The sequence below is a fragment of the Molothrus aeneus genome, chromosome 3 (genome assembly GCF_037042795.1).
Source record: "Molothrus aeneus isolate 106 chromosome 3, BPBGC_Maene_1.0, whole genome shotgun sequence".
Classification (NCBI taxonomy): Eukaryota; Metazoa; Chordata; class Aves; order Passeriformes; family Icteridae; genus Molothrus; species Molothrus aeneus.
In genome coordinates this window covers 43309136-43330336 of record NC_089648.1, presented here as the reverse complement: position 1 = coordinate 43330336, position 21201 = coordinate 43309136, and the positions used below count along the sequence as shown (strand labels likewise).

Genomic DNA, 21201 nt, shown 5'->3' with positions numbered 1-21201 from the left:
TGGGTTAATGGTGCCCAAATGAGAGATCTTCCCATTGAGTGCCTTGACTGTTTTGTAGGCACTTACCTCTTGATTAACTATCATATCTCCATCGTCCTCAGTGCTTTCTACCTCACAGTGCAGACTGGGTGTAGTTCACCAGATTATAAAGGACTTATGAACGGGACTGTTGGCATTAGGTTGAGATCTCATGCCAAGAAGCATTATCAGAGATAGCTGAGATGAATACTTCATTGTGAATTGATGACTTGCGTGCTGCTGTCTGGAAAAGAGCAGGCAAATCTATCCAAGCTTTAGCTCAAGAGGAAGAAGTCTTGTTTCTTTTACACATACATTGTTAACTCACTTTGAAGTAAAGACTGCCTCTTCATTTAAAGGTTCCTGGTAATCAGTAAAGAAAAATCTTTCTCACTGACATGACCTAAATGTCAGTTGTTTGCCATTCCAGCACAAGCAGCAGTAGTTTTTCTGAAAAGCTGACACTATCTCTGGGCAGCAGATTTTGTGTTTTAGCTGAATAAGGTGTTGCCAGTTCTCTTTTTCATTGACTCTTTTATCTTCCAAGCTTGATTGTAGAGAAAATGACTCCTGGAATGCCTCCTAAAGAGAGGGACTGTAAACTTTAAAAACTGCTTCAGAAAGGGTTCTTTCTGAATTTAAGCTTCCTGATTGATTAATCTTGAGAGCCATAAATAAGGTGTTAAATAGTAACCAAAGAGTATGCTGTTCTTTGGATAATTCACATGAGCATATCAAATTGAATTTAGGAAGTGAAAAAATGGATGCCTTTTGCTTTCACCACAATAAAGAAAGTTGGATAGATTCTTTGGGAAGCTGTCATTTGCTGTATGTTTGCTACAGTGTTTTCCTTTGAGTTGCCTTGCAGGTTGTTGAAACCAGCTACAGTACTGAAAGTTAAGCAATTCTGTGCCTTTAATCTGTAGTAGAAGACATTAATATGTGCTGCTTTTCTGGGTGAAATTTGTCATCAGAATGGACATGAATCTTACCTACACCGTTTTCTTACTTCTTATGGTTCAGTTAAGTGATCTTTCGTAGAGCCAATTAAAAATTTACAATCTCATTTAATATCCCTTTTAAGGAAATATCAAATTCATTTTAGTATGAATGTTTTGTTTCAAGGACTGTGCAAGTACTGTGCTATTAGCCTGTGCTAATTTCCCATTTGGGGAAGTCCTACACCTTATGGCTTATATGTAAAGTACTGGATTTAAAAAAAGGATGTTTTTTTTTCCCTGAGAACACATGTATGTCCAGTTTCTGTCTTTCATCCTGATAGTGTCAGTCTTAGGAAGCTGAAAATAACCAAAGGCATGTTTTTAATAATGACACACTTACAATCTCTTGAATAGATACACTCACAGTAGAATCCTGTGGAGAGGTTTTCTGTGGCTTCTGTCCAGTTTTCCATTGCCTTTCTCTCTTAAAGTAAAGGAGCTTGTAAACTTCTAGCTTTATTTAGGTTTTTGTGGGGATTTTTTTGGTTTGTTGAGCAATGAAGAAAACAGTTCTTTTGAATGCCCATCTAGCTGCAAAGACCAAGGTTACACTTGTAAACCTTCCCCAGAGGAGTGCAGTTAGAAATAGAGGATGTCTTTTTAATTCTTGACATCACCATAAGCCTTTTGAAATAGTGCTGTAGAGGCACACAGTAATTTCCTTTTCTATAGTTCTGTTGCATTTGAGTGGTGAATGCATATTTTGTGGCTAGACATTAAAGCTGTATTAATCTTTAAAGCAAAGGACAGGATACAGTAACTCCAGGTTGCAACATTCAACTTTGTAATTTACTTCCTGCCCTTCTTTTCTGTTTGGGTTTGGTTTTTTTTTTGGTTTTTTTTTTTTTTTTGTTTGTTTGTTTTTTTTGTTTTTTTTTTTTCCCAGTAACTGGCCTTAGGAGATCCTGGTTGGCAAGAACAGATATTTTGTCCTGATCTTGTCAGGGGTCACAGAGCACTGATCCAACAACTGTTGCTATTAAATACTGGAGAATAGGAAAGCCTGGAAACATATTTTGAGACCTGAATGTTCATTTTGTTAGAAACTTTAAATTTAGGATTCTAATCTTGGCAGTAACCTTTTTTCACTTCAGGGTAGGGATTGGTTTGCAACTCTAGACATGCAGAATATTTGCTTCAGCATCTCCGTATGTTATTTCATCAGCAGTATCTGTTTCAGTCTAGGTTAAGGCCATTCCTTGTTCCCATTTTTCCTTTTAACATCCATACAATGCTGAAGAATGCCTGCCAAATACAAGAAAATTGAGTGAGAAATTCTTTCTGGAGTAAGCATATGTGGGCAAGGCCCCTAACAAGATTTAAATTATTTGTTTTTTCTAATCTCCTTTGTGTCTTAGGTCTTCTGCTGTTTTTCCTTGTGTTGGTCCAGGCAAATGCATTTTTAAAAAGCAAATAATTTTGCTTACTCATCTGAACAGTTTTAATGAAATTTCTTTTTTAGTGATACATATTGTGGTGGTACTTTGCCTCTGGCATCTTGACCACAAAGCTGTACACAGAAATAAATTGCTCTTTCTTTTAAAATTTATAATTTATTTGTTTTAATAATTGACCTAAGGTTTAATCCCCAAAAATACACGTACCCCTCCCCCCCACCAATCCAAAAACCCCCAAAAGGAGGAAATTGAGTTTATCTTTTAAGACAGCATTGTTACTACCTTTTATGTTCCTAAACGTAGAAGAACTTTCTGAGCTTTAAGCTGGCAGACTTAAATTCCCTGCTTACATAACCATATTATTATAGAATAGTGGAATATAATCTTTAATTCTTCAAATGTTTTCCTTAGATGTAAGTATTTTAGTGATTACTTTTTAAAAAATTCTTCAGAATCAAAGTTCAGCTTATACATTTCCATTTTGTCTTTAAAATAAGCAAAATTTGAGTTCAGCTGAAAAAGCTTGTCTTCCAGACCCATGCACATCTGAAGTGGACTGATGAATTGGATTAAAGGAAGCATGAAGAGAAAATGGCCAAATGTAATAAATATGCCTACTAAAATGAAATTAAACTTGGCATATGATTATACTTGCAAAAAAAGATGGTAAATAAGTATCTGAAACACTCCATGTAGGGGGTTTCATAACAAAAGAACTCAATTTAATCAAAAGGCAAAACAAAATTTTGACATCTTTAGCTGAATTCCCTGTAGCAGCTAAATTCAGAGTGAAATCAGTCTAATGAACTTAAGTGAAAAAAAAAGCAAAGAAATGTTCCAGAACCATAGACTGCTTCTAGAATTAGAGGATTTTCCCTAACACTAGGGAACTCACTGCTAAACTTAGAAAGACCTTTCACAACACCTGTTCTTGAGGATTTCAGTAATTCATTTGCATATTAAATATTACTTTTTTTACAGTATTCAAAAGCAGCAAATAATTCCAAAGAATTGGAAGACTGTGAGCAAGCTAACAAGCTGGGAGCGGTTAACAGTACCTTAAGGTATGCTGTGATTTACATCAACAGTACAAAAATAGTAAGATAGGAACAATTTTTTTCTCTGTCTGATGTGGTGGTTTTTGTTCTTCATTCTTCCCATTAGAAAGTAAATGGGAAATGATGCAAGAACATCTGATAAATGATTAGTTTTATGATTAACATTAAATGATAAGTAGACTTTTTGTGTTGTTTAAAGTATGCTTTGATACTACTTAAAAGAGGTATCTTACAGCATCAAGAGTCAGAAGAAACTTGCAAATAAAAGCACCTTTTCTCTAATCTTTTTTCTCAGCAACTGTGCTGGATTAAGGTGTTTGGTCCTGCTTTGTCCCACTGTTGCACTGATGTGCCTATCTGTGATCATTCAGTGAACCAGATCAGGGAGTTGAGTTACTTTTGTTGTTGGTAAAGTTATTTTTAACTTGGATCAATTCTCTGATCTTGCTTATTGCATGTCACTGTCAAGGTTGGGTGGGAGGAATTCTTCAGGATGGTGCTACCCCTAGGCACAGAAGTCTGTGGAATAGCATCTAGAAAACATAGCAGTCTTCTGGATTCCTCACTTTTGAAAAGCAGAAATAGAAAAATCAACTTTCAATGTTAATGGAGGGATATGGTGTCTTTGTCCACAAATTTCAGCAGTTCTACCTGGTAAAGATTTTGAAACTCTTTCTTGTGCCATGAAAAAATGACAGTTTCTGCCAGGTGTGTGGTGTTTTAGGGGAAGTAAGAAATTATTAATTCTGTTCCATTTCTGTAAGGCAAAAGAATGTGACACTGTAAATGGAGAGCTAGAGAAAATGCCTTTATGGAAGTAGGATAGATAATTAAAGTTGGAAGAGAGCAGGTAATGGATCCTGCAAGTGGAGGACGAGTTTATGCTTTGCAGGAAAACCTCCATGTTCTCTATCTAGCAGTGCATTATCCTCTTGGTTTTGAGTTGTTTTCCTCTATAAGTTGTATTTCTTGTGGTTATCCAATCTTGTCTCTTGGTAATTAGCAGAGAATTTCCTCACCTAATGCCAAGTATATCTCCTATTGTGATTTGGCAGAAGGTTAGAAGTTAATCTTGTAGAATTGCGTCTTTTGTAGTGTTGAGCTGGTGCTAATTTGATCAAACAGAATAGGTTGTTTTTGTTATTTCAAGGCACTTCCCTGCACCCTGGAGCAGAGTTCCCAATCTTAACTTTGCTTACGTTTTGCTGTCAGTAGTGTGGCATCAGCAGTTCTGTGCTGCACAGTCACAGAAGGAAGATTTTGGCCCTGTTTGTGTTTCATAGTGTGGGAGCTTCAAACTATTTGTCTCTCTATTACAGTGCACCTTTGAAAATACTAGCGTGAGTGGAATGCCATTATTATTAAAATGGCTTAGGACAAATCATATTCATTGAGTACTTTAGCTTAGAAGAGGCATTTAGACATCTAGTCTCCCAGTAAAAAGTAAGGCAGTAACAATTGTACCTTTCATTGAAAGTACAGGTTATGAAAATAGGGTGATTCCTTCCTTCCCCACCCTCAAAGTGATGCTGCTAAAGTAGTATTTGAAATGTGTTATAAATGTACTATGAACATATTTTACCAAGCTCTTACTGAAGAAAAGTCACTACAGTTTGTTCAAATAATGGTGAAATCTTTGTCTCAACATCAAATTGACTTTTGAAAGTATTGCAGTTGATGCTTGCTTGAATCTCATTGCAGTTAACAAGGAGTAGCTCCATATATTCTCAAGTTTCAGATATACTGACTCAGAATCCACCTCCAAGCTATATGTAGGTTATATTTCTTTCAGAAGCTCTTATTGACATTGTTTATTAAAAAATTCAGGATCAATTTTTTTTTTCCCTTCAGTAACCAAAGTAAGGAGGCTTTCATTGACTGGGCAAGATACGACGATTCACAGGATCATTTTTGTGAACTTGATGGTAAAATGTTTAAGCTTTTTCATAGTGTTTGTTTTATTTGCTGTCTCATGAAAAATGCGAATGATCGTGTTTTCTGTACAAATAGCCATTTTTAAGAAGTTTTAATTTTGTTCTAAGTGACAGAAATGTGATAGCTCGTATCATACACACAAAGTGCAAATTTTTGCAATTTTACAAGGAGTGTTTGGTAACCTACACAGTGTACATTTACTGTTACCTCCTTTTAGTATATTGAACAGGAGATATTTATGTAAATAAAAAGATGGTAAATGGGAGAGGGCTAACACTTTCTTAGAAAGCTTCTTACAAAAAAAATTGCATCTAGCACAAATATAAGACAAATGGCTTGCAGCTGGTTGTTTCTTACTACTATATTGTTTTGTTGCTATTTTACTATGCTTAGATTGAGTTTGTTCCTCTTCCAGCTTTGCTATTTCCAAATGATTTCTGCATCCTCATTTGAAAGGACTTTCTTATTGTTAAAACATTAGGATACTAGATTGTGTCTTTCCTCTCCTTCACGTGTGTGTGTCTTTTTATTTGCTTGTAACAATCAAAGTTCAAAGGAGTGTTTTTCAGGTAAGTGTGGGAATTGCCATCTTCAGGATTGACTACTAAAATCCTTTTTAATAAATACCTTAGAAAGCTTCCTATGCAAGGAATATTTAGGGCATAATGCTAGATGTTTTCATCTACCTTTAGGCTTGTGTTTGGTGTCATCTGAGAGAGTAGCAGCTGCAGTGGGCTTCTCTTTCAGTACTTCTGTGTCTGAGCTGAATGTTTTCTATATGAGCTGTTTCTGTAACAGCTGATGAGCATTACTGTAGATCTGAACTGTTGTGTGGAATTATCTGCTCTTGCCTCTACTATCTTCAAGTTGTCTACATGCATGTTTTAGTAATACTGAGCTGTGAAAGGTATAGTTGAGGACCATTTCTTTTAGAAATAATACTAACTTAAGTAGTTCCTGATTCTACCTCCATCTCTCCTTATATCATGCCCTGCTGGAGGAGGCTGTCCCCAGCTGTGTTCTTCCAGTGTGGTTTTTTTTTTTTGCACTGGCTCTGGTGTGCATCTTTCTGCATGGTAAACTGATTAGGCTTACCTAAACAGCGGGAAAGTAAGTTGCCATCTCCCTGCCACCTCCCACGCTCTTGTGATGAGCTGGCTTGTGAGGTGAGTTTGTCATCTGGGGCAGGGAGAGTGAGAGAGAACTACTGGGACTCATGGGGAGAAAGCAGAAACCCTTGCTCTCTTCTCCTCTCTTCCTGTTGGGCTTAATCATAAACTAGATAAGAGAATTGATCTAGCTGAAAAAACTTACTAACCTGGGTCACCTTTCCATCTTTCTGTTGCATGGCCCAGCAGAGAACATAAACTCAGTATGTGGATGACAAGAAGAAAAATGGACCCTGAAGTGATCAGGGAGCATAGGAACTGCTTAGGTTAGCCACACTGTCAAATAAATAAGTAAAGCTGTAATTTGACTTTCTCTCATTTGGCACTCATTGTTGTCTGTCTTGTATCAGTGTCCTTTCTTTGTTTTTGCTGCTGCTGAAGCAATGCTTAACTGCTCATGCAGAATCATCTCTTTTTTTAGAGCAGTTTCACTCTCTGTTTCTGTGGGGTTTTTTGATATCTGAGGAAGTACTACGTGGCACTTCTTGGCCTATTCCTATGAATAAGTCTCTGGACTTTCGGCCTGTATTGTATGTGGGGTTTGTTTAAGCATGAGTTGATCCTGACCTAGAATTTCAAAGACTGGTGAATTCCTCCTGCTTTTTACTTGTAAGAAATTGTTGTAGCTTGAAACAATTTCTGTTTCTACAATGTTTTTAAGCAGAGGGAGTCTTGTTTAACAATTTTCTTTGGATAAATTACCTGAAGTTTGTAGTGAACTTCTGAGATGAGGGTATAGCTTGTTGAAAGGCTGCTTAAGTAACATGCTTTCTGTTGTAACCAAGAGATATGTTCTGCAATATGCTGAAAGTTTTGTACAGTTAAGCAATGTGATTCAGACTTTTCTGCCAGTATATGAGGGTATTTGGAGGAAAAATGGATTTAGCTAATAAATTTACTGTATGTATCAGCTTCAAGATGTACTACTTTGGTCTTGTCTTTATTAACAACCTACTGTATGCAGTATATCCATTTCATAAAAGCAACACCCCCAAGCAAATACTGCCAGACAAACCCTAAATTTGGAGGCCATTTAAAACAAAACACTAGGGTAAGGGACTATAGTGCATGTCAAGTGTTTATGGTAGATTTAAAGAAGCAACATAGATGACCATCAGACATTAGAGAAATTAAAGCCACACAGGAGACTTTGGAATAGATTATGTGCTTTTGAGCTTTGTATTTAGTGTGTATATTGCTGCATTTTTACATACATGGCACTTAAAATCCAACTGGAAGACATAATAGTATTATATGAGACCTCTTGTTTATATTTAGTTCTGTGAGACTGGTTAAATCTTTTTCAATTGATCACTTGGCATATGTAACAAAATGTTTCCTATTTAGATGAGAGATCTCCAGATGCACAGTATGTGGATTTGCTGCTCAATCCAGAACGTTACACTGGATACAAGGGGCCTTCTGCTTGGAGAGTATGGAACAGCATTTATGAAGAAAACTGCTTCAAGTAATTGGGAGGGAGAGGAAGCCTATTTTTTTATACTTGTACCTCAGTTTAGCTAAAAACTGATCTTTGTGTTTTCTTACTTATTTTTTAGGCCTCGATCTGTCTATCGTCCTTTAAATCCACTGGCGCCTAGTAGGGGTGGGTCCTGCCTGTTTTATTTTCCAATGCACTTCTTTTAACATAGTGACTGTTGCAGTACAAGGAATACAGATAGCAATCTTCAGTCTGTAGGTGTGCTTTCTGCTTTTTAAATTTCTTCTGTAGAGATAGCTGTACATTTTTATATTTAGACTAAAGCATGTGATACTTTATTACATACATGCCTAATCTTATCCCTATTAATAGGCTCATTATTATCAGATGAGCTGATATGAAAACTAAATTGTAAGTCTCAAACTGTTTATGAAGTGTCACACTAGTTTTCCAATTTGAATGCACTTTTGTATTCTTGTTTATTTTTTCAAAAAGCATTTAATTTAGTCACTTCAGTTCATACTTATTCTGGTGTAATGTAGTTGTACATTTTTCATCCATAGTGCACAATGTATTGCAAGTGTACAAATAATTTGAAGGACTGTACACTTATGAAGAATCAGTTATGTGCAAAATTGTTTAAAAAAAGTATTCTAATAGCTTGGGATTTGTTTTCAAATTTAGGTTGAAAGCTATAACGTGGTGTTTCAAATGAATCAGCTTTCCTCTATCAGTGTGTCTCATTTCCCTTAAAAATTAACTATTAGACAATAGATTCAGTTAAAAAATCACCATCCACTAGAAAATCAAGATACCTCAATATTTATAATTACTAAAAGCTGATACACACAAATCAAAAGAATTGTGAGAATTGTTTAATTCAGAGATCAGAATTTCAGGAAGGAACACTGGACTGATTGTTGAACAATGCAAACTAAAGACTGTGGCTTCTCAACCATTTTTCTGAAGCTAAAGTATAGCTTTCAAGAATATGTGAATCAGCTGCTATTAAGATTTAAATTTCTTAGTGACTTTCATTAATACAATGTGTTAAGTCTTGTGTGGTCTTGAGCAGCAAGAATGGAATTAAGGAAGGAAAGTAGCCTATTTTTTATAAATTAAATAAGATTTCTTGCACTTTTTGAGTGTTTGTATTAAAGTCTGTGTTTCATTACTGCTTTGCTGTGGAAATTATCTTTTTAATGCTTATGCATTTCTTTTTTTTTTCCCTTCTAAGGAGGAGATGATGGTAAGTCATCTTATTTTCCTTGACCTGCAGAAATGAAGTAAGCATTAGAGAGTTTTGGATTTTTGGATTTATTCACTTTACTGTTATCGAATTAGACAGCAGGAAAGTTATGTTTCTGTTATTGAATAAGAGAGCAGGAAAGTTATGTTTTTATGCAGGTTATTAATAAGAAAATGTTTTTAATGGACTCATATTTTCTTTTGGAGTAAGAGAAGGAGTGGATAACAACAAAACACAATTCTCTTCTTGGTTCTTATTCTTGTAACAGAATGTGTTGTAATAATGTTATTAGTTCTTCCAGAACCCCATTGATACTGATGTCAGATCTCTTAAAAGAAGAGGGACAATTTCTTGTGTATTTTCTTGAATGCCTTTGATTTTGGGAAGACTGGGAGAGAGTGAGGAGAAAGGATTTGATCTGCCTACAGTGAGGCAGACTTGAAGATTTTTCAGCCAACTGAAAGCTATTGGGCAAAAGATCTAAGTCTGAAGGAAACCTTTAGGCAGATTACAGTGAAGGCTGTCAGAATTGCACTCTGCCATCATGTCTTTCACCAGCAGTGCAAATAATCAAACTTGTGCTTCCATACACTGCTGAATGCCCTGACCAGTAGCTTAGGCATGCTCGTTCCTGTATTTCTCCTATTCTGTCCCCAACAGATTTAAACCAACCTCCAAGTTAGCTGCTTCAGTGCCTATTCTCATTTTAATACCTGAATTATTTAACTTCATGTTAAATTAGATGGCAGCTGATGTTGTATGCATAGTAATACAAAGATGCTGTAATGTTGAAAATGAATATTCTTCATTTAACTATGTACTTTGTATTTACAGGAGAATCTTTCTACACATGGCTAGAAGGTAAAGGCTCTTGGATGAGTTAATGTAGTATTATATTCACTAGAAGGAACACTGTAGCACTTTTTTAATCTCCTCAAATATTTTTCATAGCATAGGCTTTTTTGTAAATTGTGCAGAGCTTTCAAGTGTTGTTCAAATACCTCTTACCTTGAGGGTCTTTACAAATCTTCTCATTTACTTAGACAGCATACTCCTTAAACGTTTAAGTGTTTTATCTTTCATAAAGAGGGAATTCACTTCATTGCCAGTTACTTTGAATTTTCTGGTTATTTTAGGCATTTAAGCAGAGGCATTATTAGTACTAATATTGGTAAGCATCATTATTTGGAAACATCTTTAAAGAAAATTAAAGATTTTGGTGGCTCTATTCCCAGTTTATAATCTAAGTCTGTGTGTTCAGAAGGCAAAGCAGTTTTCTTTTCATTCATGTTGAAATGGAAATTATTATTGCAGTAGTAGCAATCAAAATCCCATTTTGGAGGTGTGCTGAAAATTAAGTGAGTCAAATGTACTTAATTTTAAAATTAGTTCATTCTGGCTTTTCTAAGCCTGTCCTTGTCTGGTGGTATTATAGGAAAGCATATAAATTTACATGCCTTTAAAAATGTAATGTCTAAGTGAGGACACATGTCAGCCTCACAGATAGCCTTCACCATCAGCTCTTCCTGCTTCCATTTGTGGAGACTGGAGTGGCAGGAAAGTTGCCCAAACATATTTTTGAGAGGAACAAACTCTTTAAATTTCAAGTGTAGTCTCTAACTTTGGTTCTAATTGGAATTATAAGTAATTTCTGCATATAAATTGTATTCTGGCATCTCAATGCTACTGTATTTCTATTTATGCTGTAGAAGTCTGTATTGATCAAGTGATATTTTCCAAGGTTTTGTCCTGTGCATTTAAATCTTCAGTGACTTTGTAGTACAGCTGTAAGGAGGTAGTTTTGCTGTTTTCCAGTGCTGTAAGGTTTTCTGGGCCTTTTGGTGTTTTTCTTTAGAGCCACTCCTCTAATTCAGTGGTAGCTTTAATCGTAATTAAGATGGGTCACAGTATATTTCTGATTTCCAGACTGTAAAAATTCAGCATCAATTCAAATTTATTGCTCAAAAAGTGTAGGCATCTTATTTTTGTGTAACAATTTATCTGTGCCAATTGAACAGATCCTTATTTGACTGTGTTTACTAGAGCACAAAAATAGCAAGCAAAAATGTCAAATATCATTAATAGTATTACTTATATAAAAAATAGGAGGTAAGCTTTTCTATGATGGCTATAAGGGCTTATTAACAATACTCAAGTGCTGTAATTGTAATTCTTGAAAGCCAACAATGCAGATTTGCATCATTAAAATGTCAGGGTATATTCATTTTAATGAATTATTTCCAGTATTTAGTTTGGTATCTGTTTGTCATTTTTCCTGGACAGGTCTGTGCCTTGAGAAAAGAGTGTTTTATAAACTCATTTCTGGACTCCATGCTAGCATCAACCTGCATCTGTGTGCAAATTATCTTCTTGAAGGTATGTCTAGGTAAAATTGCTGAATGGAATTCTACAATATCTGTAGTATGTATTTTGTTTTTTCTGAAAATTGTTGGGGTACGCTTAGTTATTTTATGTTCTAAATGTGTCTCTTTTACTACCCGTGCCTCCCCCTTTTTCTTTCTCTGTGTAGAAACGTGGGGGAAGCCCCGCTGGGGACCAAATGTGAAAGAGTTCACTCGCCGCTTTGACCCTGCTGAAACGAAAGGAGAAGGACCAAGGAGGCTGAAGAACTTGTATTTCTTGTATCTGATAGAGCTGCGTGCCTTGTCCAAGGTTGCTCCGTACTTTGAGCGTGCCGTTGTCGACCTTTACACTGGCAACGGCCACGAGGATGCTGAATCTAAAGCTCTCCTACTAGATATCTTCAGGGACACCAAGTAAGGCATGAGGGGTTTTTATCAGCAGTTTGAAATTTTTAGTTATATTTGGAAGTGAGAATAGGTGACTCCTTGATAGGATAGGACAGGAAGGAGAATGGAATGAAGAAATAAAATTTAAGTAATGGGAGGGCTTAAAGTGGAATTTGTACATTTGATAGGACAGATTAATAGTTTGAATATACCAATCTTTAAAAACAAACAAAAAGCACCCAAAAAACCCCAAACAAATCAACACCCTCGGCTACTTCCGGTATGTTGCTTTTTCTGATTCTTCAGTATAAGATGCACATGATTTATTTTGAAAAGGAAAGTAGTACATACAGTCTTTTAATGGCCCACTGAGTAATTCTGCCGTTATCACAGACTTAACCTCTGGTAGTTTGGCCATCCCCTGTTCCTTCTATTTATTCCATAATATCCTCAAGTTCTGTTTCTTTGCTCTCCTTTTTGCTAGTTTTTGTGATTGTAACACGTTGTGTGGTTTCATTGCTGTCCCTAATTGTGGTCTTGCTAGGTAATTGAGATGTAGCCAGGCAATGTTCAGTTGGAAGGCAAACATTAGGCCAGTTTCAGTATTAATTTGAACAAAACTCTTAATAACAGATATGAAGTTACAGTGATTGCACAGTAAAACCAATACCACTGAGTATTTTTTTAAGGCCTAATCTGCAAGGACTAGGAACTCTGAAAAATATCTTACACTGATGGCATCAGCTGCTTACCAAGCTTAATTGAGCGCTGTAGTTTAGGCTAGCATTTGTTTTGATTGCATTTTGTCTTTATTAGGTCCTTCCATATGCACTTTGATGAAAAGTCCATGTTTGCTGGAGATAAAAAAGGAGCCAAATCACTAAAGGTAAAGCTAATTTTCTTAATGACATCCAAAATACCTATTTTGGAGTTAGGCTGTGTTACTTGGGAAAGCCCTTCTGCCTACCACAAACACACTGCTGGGAGTAAGATTTTATCCCTGCCTTTGCTAGAGCTGTATATGAGGCCTTTCAATCAACTTAAAGGTGCTGTCCTGTTCCAAGAAGACTGAAATCTCTGGCTTTGTGCCTTGAGTCTGGCATCAGGACTGTGGTGGGGCACATGAGTATTCCCAGTAAATGCAGTGATGCTTATTTTCAAGTAAAGTAACTGTTTCATAATTATCTGGATAAAAAGAACCCACCCAGTCATGTTTGCTTTACAAAATGATGACTTATATAGAAATAGAATATATATACAAATATATATACAAATATAGAATATATATACAAATATACAAATATACATATATATATATATAATATATATACAAATATACAAATAGAGCACAATATACAGTATTGTCTCATAAATATGATATTTAACATTAGAAAGCATAGTTCCTAGACATGGGAACCTAATGGGAATGCTGTACCTACCATCAGCTTCTGGTGTTAACATGCCACAGGTGTAAATTGCAATTCCGTAGTTGGTAATGAAGTTCTGTTTTAATATTTATTAACACTTACAACACTTATTCAGTAATGGTTTGGAATGTCATCAGCATTACAAAAAATGCTATTAGAAAAGTGGGAGTTTTATCAGCCCAGCCAGTGTTTTTTGGACCTTAAAAAACTGAGATCAGCTTGGTGAGTTCTGCACTGTTGCTTGCTCCTGCTCTGTCTAAAGTTGCACAGCAACAATCTACCCATAGTTTTGAAAATATTTTTTGTGAATTGTAACTTGTTGTCAAAAATATGGTTTGTTCAAAAAGGATTTGAATAATGGAAAAAAAATGGGACACAGATACAGTACTTATACCTCAGAAAACTTGGAGAAAGTTGGTAGGAAATCAGTGTATAGAATCCAGGCATTACCCTGCATATTCTGTATTTTTGGGGGATTTTTTAAAGAATTAACTGTTAGAAGTGGCTTGGAAATCAGATTCTGGATTTTCATGGATCTTTGTTATGGCTTGACTACATAAAACAATGGTTTTGTTCAGTTTTGGTTAGAGAATTGATATTCTAATGGTACTAGATTTCTAATGATACTACATTCATTAATGTTCTGTTTTTGCAAAGCTAAGATGTACATTAGCTTAAGCTTTCTTATTTTGTTTTTAACTGATAGGAAGAATTCAGATTGCATTTCAAGAACATCTCCCGCATAATGGACTGTGTTGGATGTGACAAATGCAGGCTGTGGGGCAAGCTGCAGGTACAGTTTATTTTGTGTAGGTCTGTGTGTTCTGGCAGGGGCAGGTCCCAAGATAAGCATCTATTTCATTTTGGCAGGACACCTCTTACCTTAGCATTCAGGCTTTCTGCACATGCTTGGTCCTTGGTATCCTTACCTATATATTAAAAATAGATACATGTTTAATTTACCATTAAACATGTATCTATTTAACATTTAAATTTTTTTTCAAATTGTTTATTTTGTTTAGTCAACAGCTGTGTAGCTTACTAAAAGGTAGAGTTTGTGTTCTAAAAGTTACTTTTAAAGCAGATGCTTCATGGTGAGATATTACTAACAGTCAATGTCTTACCTATATTCAGTGATCAGAGGAGCCTTGTAGAATCACTTATGGGAAACCTTCTTTTAAACACAGCACTTACTTGTTAGGGAATCCAGTGTGATATTTAACTCCACAAATTGAGGTGTAAGAAAAAGAAAGAATATAGATTTTCACAGTTTATGCAAAGGGCAGCAAATGAATGCAAAGTTGCCCAGTAAAGCTGAAAGTTGAAAGCCAGTTTCATTTTCTTGGCTCCTACTATTTTTTTTTACTGACAACAGTATTTTAAACCTCAAGACTAATGTTAAGTCCAGACTGAGAAAACTTACTTTGGAGTGCCTGTTGTACTATACCACTATACCACATTAAACTTATCAGAGTGCAATTTTCAAAGAGTTTGCAGCATCAAAAATTTGTTGGTCTCTGCTGAATTTCTGGAGTTCTGTTTATCCTGTCCTAGTTAATACTTCTGATCTGTTGTTATTGTTCCTCCTCACTAAGAACTAAAGAAGGCCAAATTTCCTGACCTATAAAATTCTCTTGCAGCCAGCTTCAACCACTTCTTGTCAAAGCCAGTGGTTGTTTATGTAGCCCAACTAAAAGTGAAAATAAGAAAATCTACTTCTGTTCTATTCCTGCGTAGAAAATAGGGGTTGAAATTGAAGTTGCATTGTTTGCCACTAGAATTGAAGGTGGAAAAAAGTGCACGTGTTGTGATACCTCATAAAAAACTTAGTTTGACTTCAAAGGGAAAGGGGAGATGTGCTCCTGCAGGAGTTGGGGCATCTATAAGTGAGGGACAGGAAGGAACTGGAAGTTATGTAATGGACATATTTTCATATGCATAACCAAGAAGAAAAGAGATGAGAAAAGAAGAGATGAAGAAGGCAAGGGTGAAGAGCAAGTATACTTGAGCAAACAAATGCAAACCTGGTACACAATCGCTGTCATGCAATTGTATTAGTGCCCTGGTTTTTGTACGGTTATTTGGGTTGAGGGTCAGTACATAAGAATTGGTACTAAAGTTTACCTAGATTAGTGTGTTTTTATTTTTTTAATGGTTTTATGAGTAATTGAAGGAATGATTTTACTGATGTTAAAACATTGGACTTTTCTTATAGACTCAAGGCTTAGGAACTGCTCTGAAGATCTTGTTTTCTGAGAAGGAAATACAGAGCCTTCCTGAGAATAGCCCATCAAAAGGTTTTCAGCTCACACGGCAAGAAATAGTTGCTCTTGTAAATGCCTTTGGAAGGTAAAATGTTATAAATTTATAGAATAAAACTTCAGTGCCAATACTCAGTTTCTGTGGAAAGAAGGTATTGTACACATAGCTGTAGGTTTTGGAAGGCTGAATTACTACCAGTAATATTGATAAACTTAATGCCTTCAAACTGAGTATTAGCCTTAGTCTTCATTCGACGTTTGGATCTAATTCATCCTCTCTGTCTCAAGTCTCATAAATCTGTCTTCTGCAAGATGAAACTTAAGTCTCTTACATTTTAAAAAAATTAATCAAATTTATCTCCTTCAAATGATGAAACATTTTAACAGCTTTAAAAGAAGTTTACATAGAGCATGCTTTGCTCATTATGTTGATTCTTCAGATCTTGAATATAACAATCTGTTCCTGTTTAAACAATCTATTTAAACAATCTGATAAAAGGATGTAATAAACTTTACTACCTGTGGTTAGGGATTTTTAGAAGTTTAATGAAGCTGAGATGATTAAACATTATATATAAACTTTAATCCCTGTCATATGTTAATGTAAAATGGAGAGTCAATAGACTTTTTGAGAACAGAATTGTGTCTGAGGAAAAATCTAAAGGAAAATGATTGTGATAATTTGTACTTCTCTTTTGCTGAATTGGTAACACTTTGATGGTTTTTATTTTACAGGCTTTCCACAAGTATAAAAGAGTTGCAGAATTTTAAAGTTTTATTACAACAAACTAGGTAATGAAGGTCTTTGCACAGCCCGATAGTGAAGATCATTTACATGACTGCATTGAGCAGAAGGAACTGATCCTTACAGGACTCACATGAACTGATAAAAAGTAAAATCAAATCCCAACTTGAATATTTATGTTTAAACTAGGAATGGTTATTAATTAGAAAATATATTTATGAATGGAATATATAGTTTTTAAATGTGTAAATTATGCTGATCTGTTTATTTTGTAAGTTTTCTGCTCACAGTTCTGTTGTACTGAAACTTCATAAATTTTCTTATTTCCTTGTCTTTCTGAGACAGCTGTTTTATATGAAAACAAATGTACCTCCACCCTGACTTGGCCTGTCTGGAAAGGGGGGGATCACTTCTGTGTCTCCCCATTTACTGAACTTCAGTGTATTCTGAGGATTTGGTATGTTAGTTCTGACTGTCAAAAGGAAGGGGGGAGAACCTCCAAACAAACAAAGAAAAAAATAACAACAAAAAAAAAACTAACCACAAAAAGGAAATAAGGCTCTTGCTGAGTTTTAGCTTCTTGCTGTAATAATGAAACTTACTTAAAAATAGCAAATTTACCGAGCAGAAATTTTTTCATGCTGGGCTTCTTTGCATCATGATGATACCATTTTTTTTTACCCTTGTCTTGTGCTTTTCAGCACTTTTTTTTTTAATTATTACTTTGTCTCTGATGCAGCAGAGTTGAAAGTGACTTTTCTGTAGCCCCTTGCTGCTGCCTTTTACCTGCATTTACTTGGAGGTAGAGGTCAGGACAGGGGAAATGGTTAGTGGAGTGCTGCTAGCTGAAAAACCTCAGTCAATCAAATTTCTGTTTACTCCATATTATTTTTCTAGATTGTAATCACAAGTTCAGTTTCCAAAAGTTGTCTTTTAGTGTCTTAAATGTTAAAATAGCACACTTGGTCTTTGAGCCATGGAAATAAATTTGCTCTTTATGGGTTATGTTTGAGTGCTATGTTAAAAGGTCAGTGTAAAAATAACTTGCTTTTGTAGTCACTTTTAAAAAAGATGCTTTTTAAAATTCATAATCATACTGACATTTAATGCCACATACTCTATCTATGCAAACCCATACTGTATCTTCTTTAAAAGGATATTCAGCATAAAAAAACGGGTATGTTAATAACATTACTTTCATAAAATAAGAAATTACTCATGTATCATTGTCCACAAATGTCAGTGGTAACTTACCAGTGTCAAAACAGAATTCAGAAACAGCATTACCATTAGTAGCAACCAAATATTGGTTTAAATTTAAAATGAAGTAATAATTTCTTTTAAACCAGCATGTTTAAAATTGAAGTTAGGTGTTATGAATGTAGGAAGTGCTGGTGCAGTGTAGATACATTTCTTGTTTTTAAAAACAAGTCTTCACAAAATTAAGTGCTCTTAAACATTTTTCACCCTCTTAGATACTGAGTGACCTATTTATATAATTGATTGTAATTGTATTGGCTTCCATACTGTGTTCCTTTACAGCTGGAATTTTCTGAAGGCTGGAATACACTCTGTCCTTTGTTTCCAGACTAGCCTCAAATTTCTACCTGACTGGAAATGAAATAGGCTATTCTGCTGACACTTGGCTTTTATAAAAAATGCTGTTGCTTAAGAAAGTGAATCCCTTTGTTTCAAACTGGGATATGCTAAATGAAATTTAAAAGAATAGAAAGGGAAATAAAAAAAAACAAAAAAAAATATCCAAACCACCCTTACGAAGTTTTGGTGATAGTTGCACAAATTGGCAGTGAACTGGTATCCCAGTGGAAGTTTCTGTTTAATCCTATAGGTAATTGGACATGGTGTTAGGGGAAGCTGATGCCAGTTTGGGGATGTTATGTTTTTTCCTGGTAGCCTCTCTGGCCTTTGGGCACTTGTGTCTGAGCAAGTCATCACAGGCTTTTGTTTTCTAGTTAGGTAGAGGAGCAGGAGGGTTCTAGGTGGATTCATCTGGCCCCTTCCAAGCTCTGTATTTGCACCCTCAGAGTTTATTTTTCTCTATTAAATTGAAGTGGGAATCTAGGTAAGTAGCTCAGATGTGAACAGCTGTGTTTGGTAGATGAGTTATACAGAGTATCCAAATCTTCTGAGTAATTGTATATATTGAAAGAGTGTAATTTTTAATTGGCTGTTAATTCTTTGCCTTTTGGATAGACCTGCAAGGGCTAGAACTGTAGGCTCACTTGTGTGAAGAGTGCCCTATAACTGGGATTTATCTGTATTGTTATATATTATAGTGCCTAAAGCTTTAGGCAGGATTTTCTAGTTAAAATAAAAAACAAAACTGTATGACTGCATTGCCCCAGGAAGGACCTAAGTCTCAGAAACGTTTCTTCCTTTTCTCCCCTTGCTGTGTGGGGAAAGTGAATTGCTTCCAGCCTCCTCCTGGGGATGCAACTTGCTATTTTTTTTCTTTTTCCACCTGTGCCTGGTTAAAATCAACAGACACTGAAGCAGAATCATGCACTTGCTCATGGGACAGGTGAGAGATTCAGGCATGCAAATCCTGGACACCTGGTCCTTGCAGCCCTCGTTGGCACAAGGCAAATACTGTAGGATAAGGACATAAAGAGATGTGAAGCTTTTCTTCTTTTCCTTTGTGTCATGGGAACACAGGAATGCAACTGAACAGCAAATTGGGTGTGTAAGTTCTGTTGCACCTGAAGGTACACATCTCTTGATGATCAAATATGGAAGGCATTTCACTTCACTGTCATTGTAGAGATAGGACATAAGATTTTTCCTGTAACAAATCTAGTTGAAACCATTTTCCTGTCACCATCTTTTTTACTGTATTTGATGTACATTCTGTGACTTTGCTGCCTATGAAGTTTTGCTGTGTGAGTTGGATGACTTAGTTCTTTATATGTTAAATTAAATTTTAAAAATTTACAGCTCTTTTTTTATACTAAAGAATAAGGTTAGTTACACCGTCCATGATCTGTAAACTATTTTAAATTCCAGCTCCCTGTTGGAGATCAGCTTGTCAACACTGTCTGCCATTCATTTCAGAGTAGCAGTACATTTTCTTGTACAAATGACACAATGATTGTAATCCCAGAGGTAGTGAGAAGACAAAGACAAAAATGTTTAATTGTTCCCAAGTCATGAAGACTTGCGTGAAATGGTGAAAAAAGACTTGGTGCAAACTACATAGGTAAAAAGTAGGGCACTTGCTGAATAACTTGTTCTTCAGTGCCTGAGAAGGTAGGTCAGAATATAAATTTAAAACAATGAAATATAGAGACTTGTGTAAGCTGGAATAATAAGTGTTTTCCTAGTTTTCAGCTGATGATCTGTGCTGTCATTGTATGTGCATGAAATACACTGTGCCACATTTTCTTGAGTTGTGTTTGATGGTTGGGTTGCCTTTATCTGACCTTGCTTTGTGCTTTTCTGGGAAATGACCTGTAATATGTTGTAAATAATCTTGATGCTCATGTTTATAAAGTAGCAATCAGCAATTCATCGCTTCACAATTTCTCCATATAGCTATCCTATTAAAATGTAATATTTATTAAAATCAGAATCAATGTTGGAACTGCTTATTGAGATCTAAACACTTCTGAATCTTTGCTATGTTTGAATCTACAAAATGCAAATTAAAGTATTTTCTGCTACACCTTCTTTTTCTGGATGTAATTTTTTGGTATTTCATTTGAAAATATATTTTTTGCTTTTCATTTACCTTTCAATGACACTTGGCAGCTATTACATAAATTCCTTTTGTAATAGTCATGTAAGATTAAAATTATGAGCAGATTTTCACTCTCACTTAAATTTTGTTCAAAAGATGAAGGTAACCTGTATATTTCTTGCTGATAACATTGCACTGTGGTGTGTGTGCACATCAGGAATCCATTGTAGAATTACAATATGTTTCTGTATGGATATTGCCAAATATAGCCCCTGTTTCAGTCAAATTGTTTTAAGATACAAAAAGGCTTATTTAGAAATTAAGTCTCTTCTGTCCCTTTCTCAGAATATCTTATAAAAACAATTTTGTGATTTTTTTTTTTTGTTTGTTCATGCAGTGGGGGTCTTCATGTTGAAATTATTTCTCTGAAAGGAAAATAATTCTCTTTTTACTTCCATGTATGCATTTTTAACAAATTATCTTACTGAAAATTTGATAGACATATTTCATCCCCAGCTTAGGTGAGTAAGCACCTGTTACACAGGTGATGATAAATTAAATTTTAGATCGTACCTCTCACATTGTTGTTCAAATTTCCTGTGTTTTAGAGTATTTAGTTCATCACTATGGTTGGTTACAGTCATTTGCTGTTCCACTTTTTTTGTGTGCATACTGGGCATAGGGCTGAAGTTTGTTCTAAGTGGAGAATTCTCTTACATTTTTACTGTACAGCTGTAACTGCTGTGAACAAAATGAAATTCCTGCAGACTTCTCTTGCACTGGGTCTTCAGGCAGTTTTGTACAAACATGATTGTAGAACTCCAAAGTGTTTAATAAAATTTCAGTTCTCCCAACCCTGGGTTATTTCTTTTAATCTGACTGATACTTTAATTGGCTTTTTTTCTTCCATGAATATATGTGAAGAATGCAATGTAAGTTTTGGGACGGCAAATAGTTTACCTCTGCTGGAGGCAAGGCTTGTGCTTTGGCTTTCCTACAAAGACCCCAAAACCCAAAGATGCTGTGGAAGTCTTGAGGTGGGAGTATGGCACT

General features: G+C 35.5%; 1 protein-coding gene across 1 annotated transcript in view; it reads left to right on the top strand.

Moving 5' to 3' along the window:
* The window catches only part of ERO1B (endoplasmic reticulum oxidoreductase 1 beta), a 29121-nt gene extending 8988 nt beyond the window's left edge, over positions 1–20133 (top strand). Inside the window, exons 5-16 of the mRNA XM_066546791.1 lie at positions 3398–3480; positions 5326–5399; positions 7926–8046; positions 8138–8184; positions 9257–9268; positions 10103–10129; positions 11552–11644; positions 11799–12045; positions 12835–12904; positions 14152–14238; positions 15661–15794; positions 16442–20133. Coding sequence (XP_066402888.1) covers positions 3398–3480; positions 5326–5399; positions 7926–8046; positions 8138–8184; positions 9257–9268; positions 10103–10129; positions 11552–11644; positions 11799–12045; positions 12835–12904; positions 14152–14238; positions 15661–15794; positions 16442–16502 — 1056 coding nt within the window. The 3' untranslated portion in view covers positions 16503–20133. The remainder of the gene's footprint in view (positions 1–3397; positions 3481–5325; positions 5400–7925; positions 8047–8137; positions 8185–9256; positions 9269–10102; positions 10130–11551; positions 11645–11798; positions 12046–12834; positions 12905–14151; positions 14239–15660; positions 15795–16441) is intronic.
* Positions 20134–21201: the final 1068 nt, after the last annotated feature.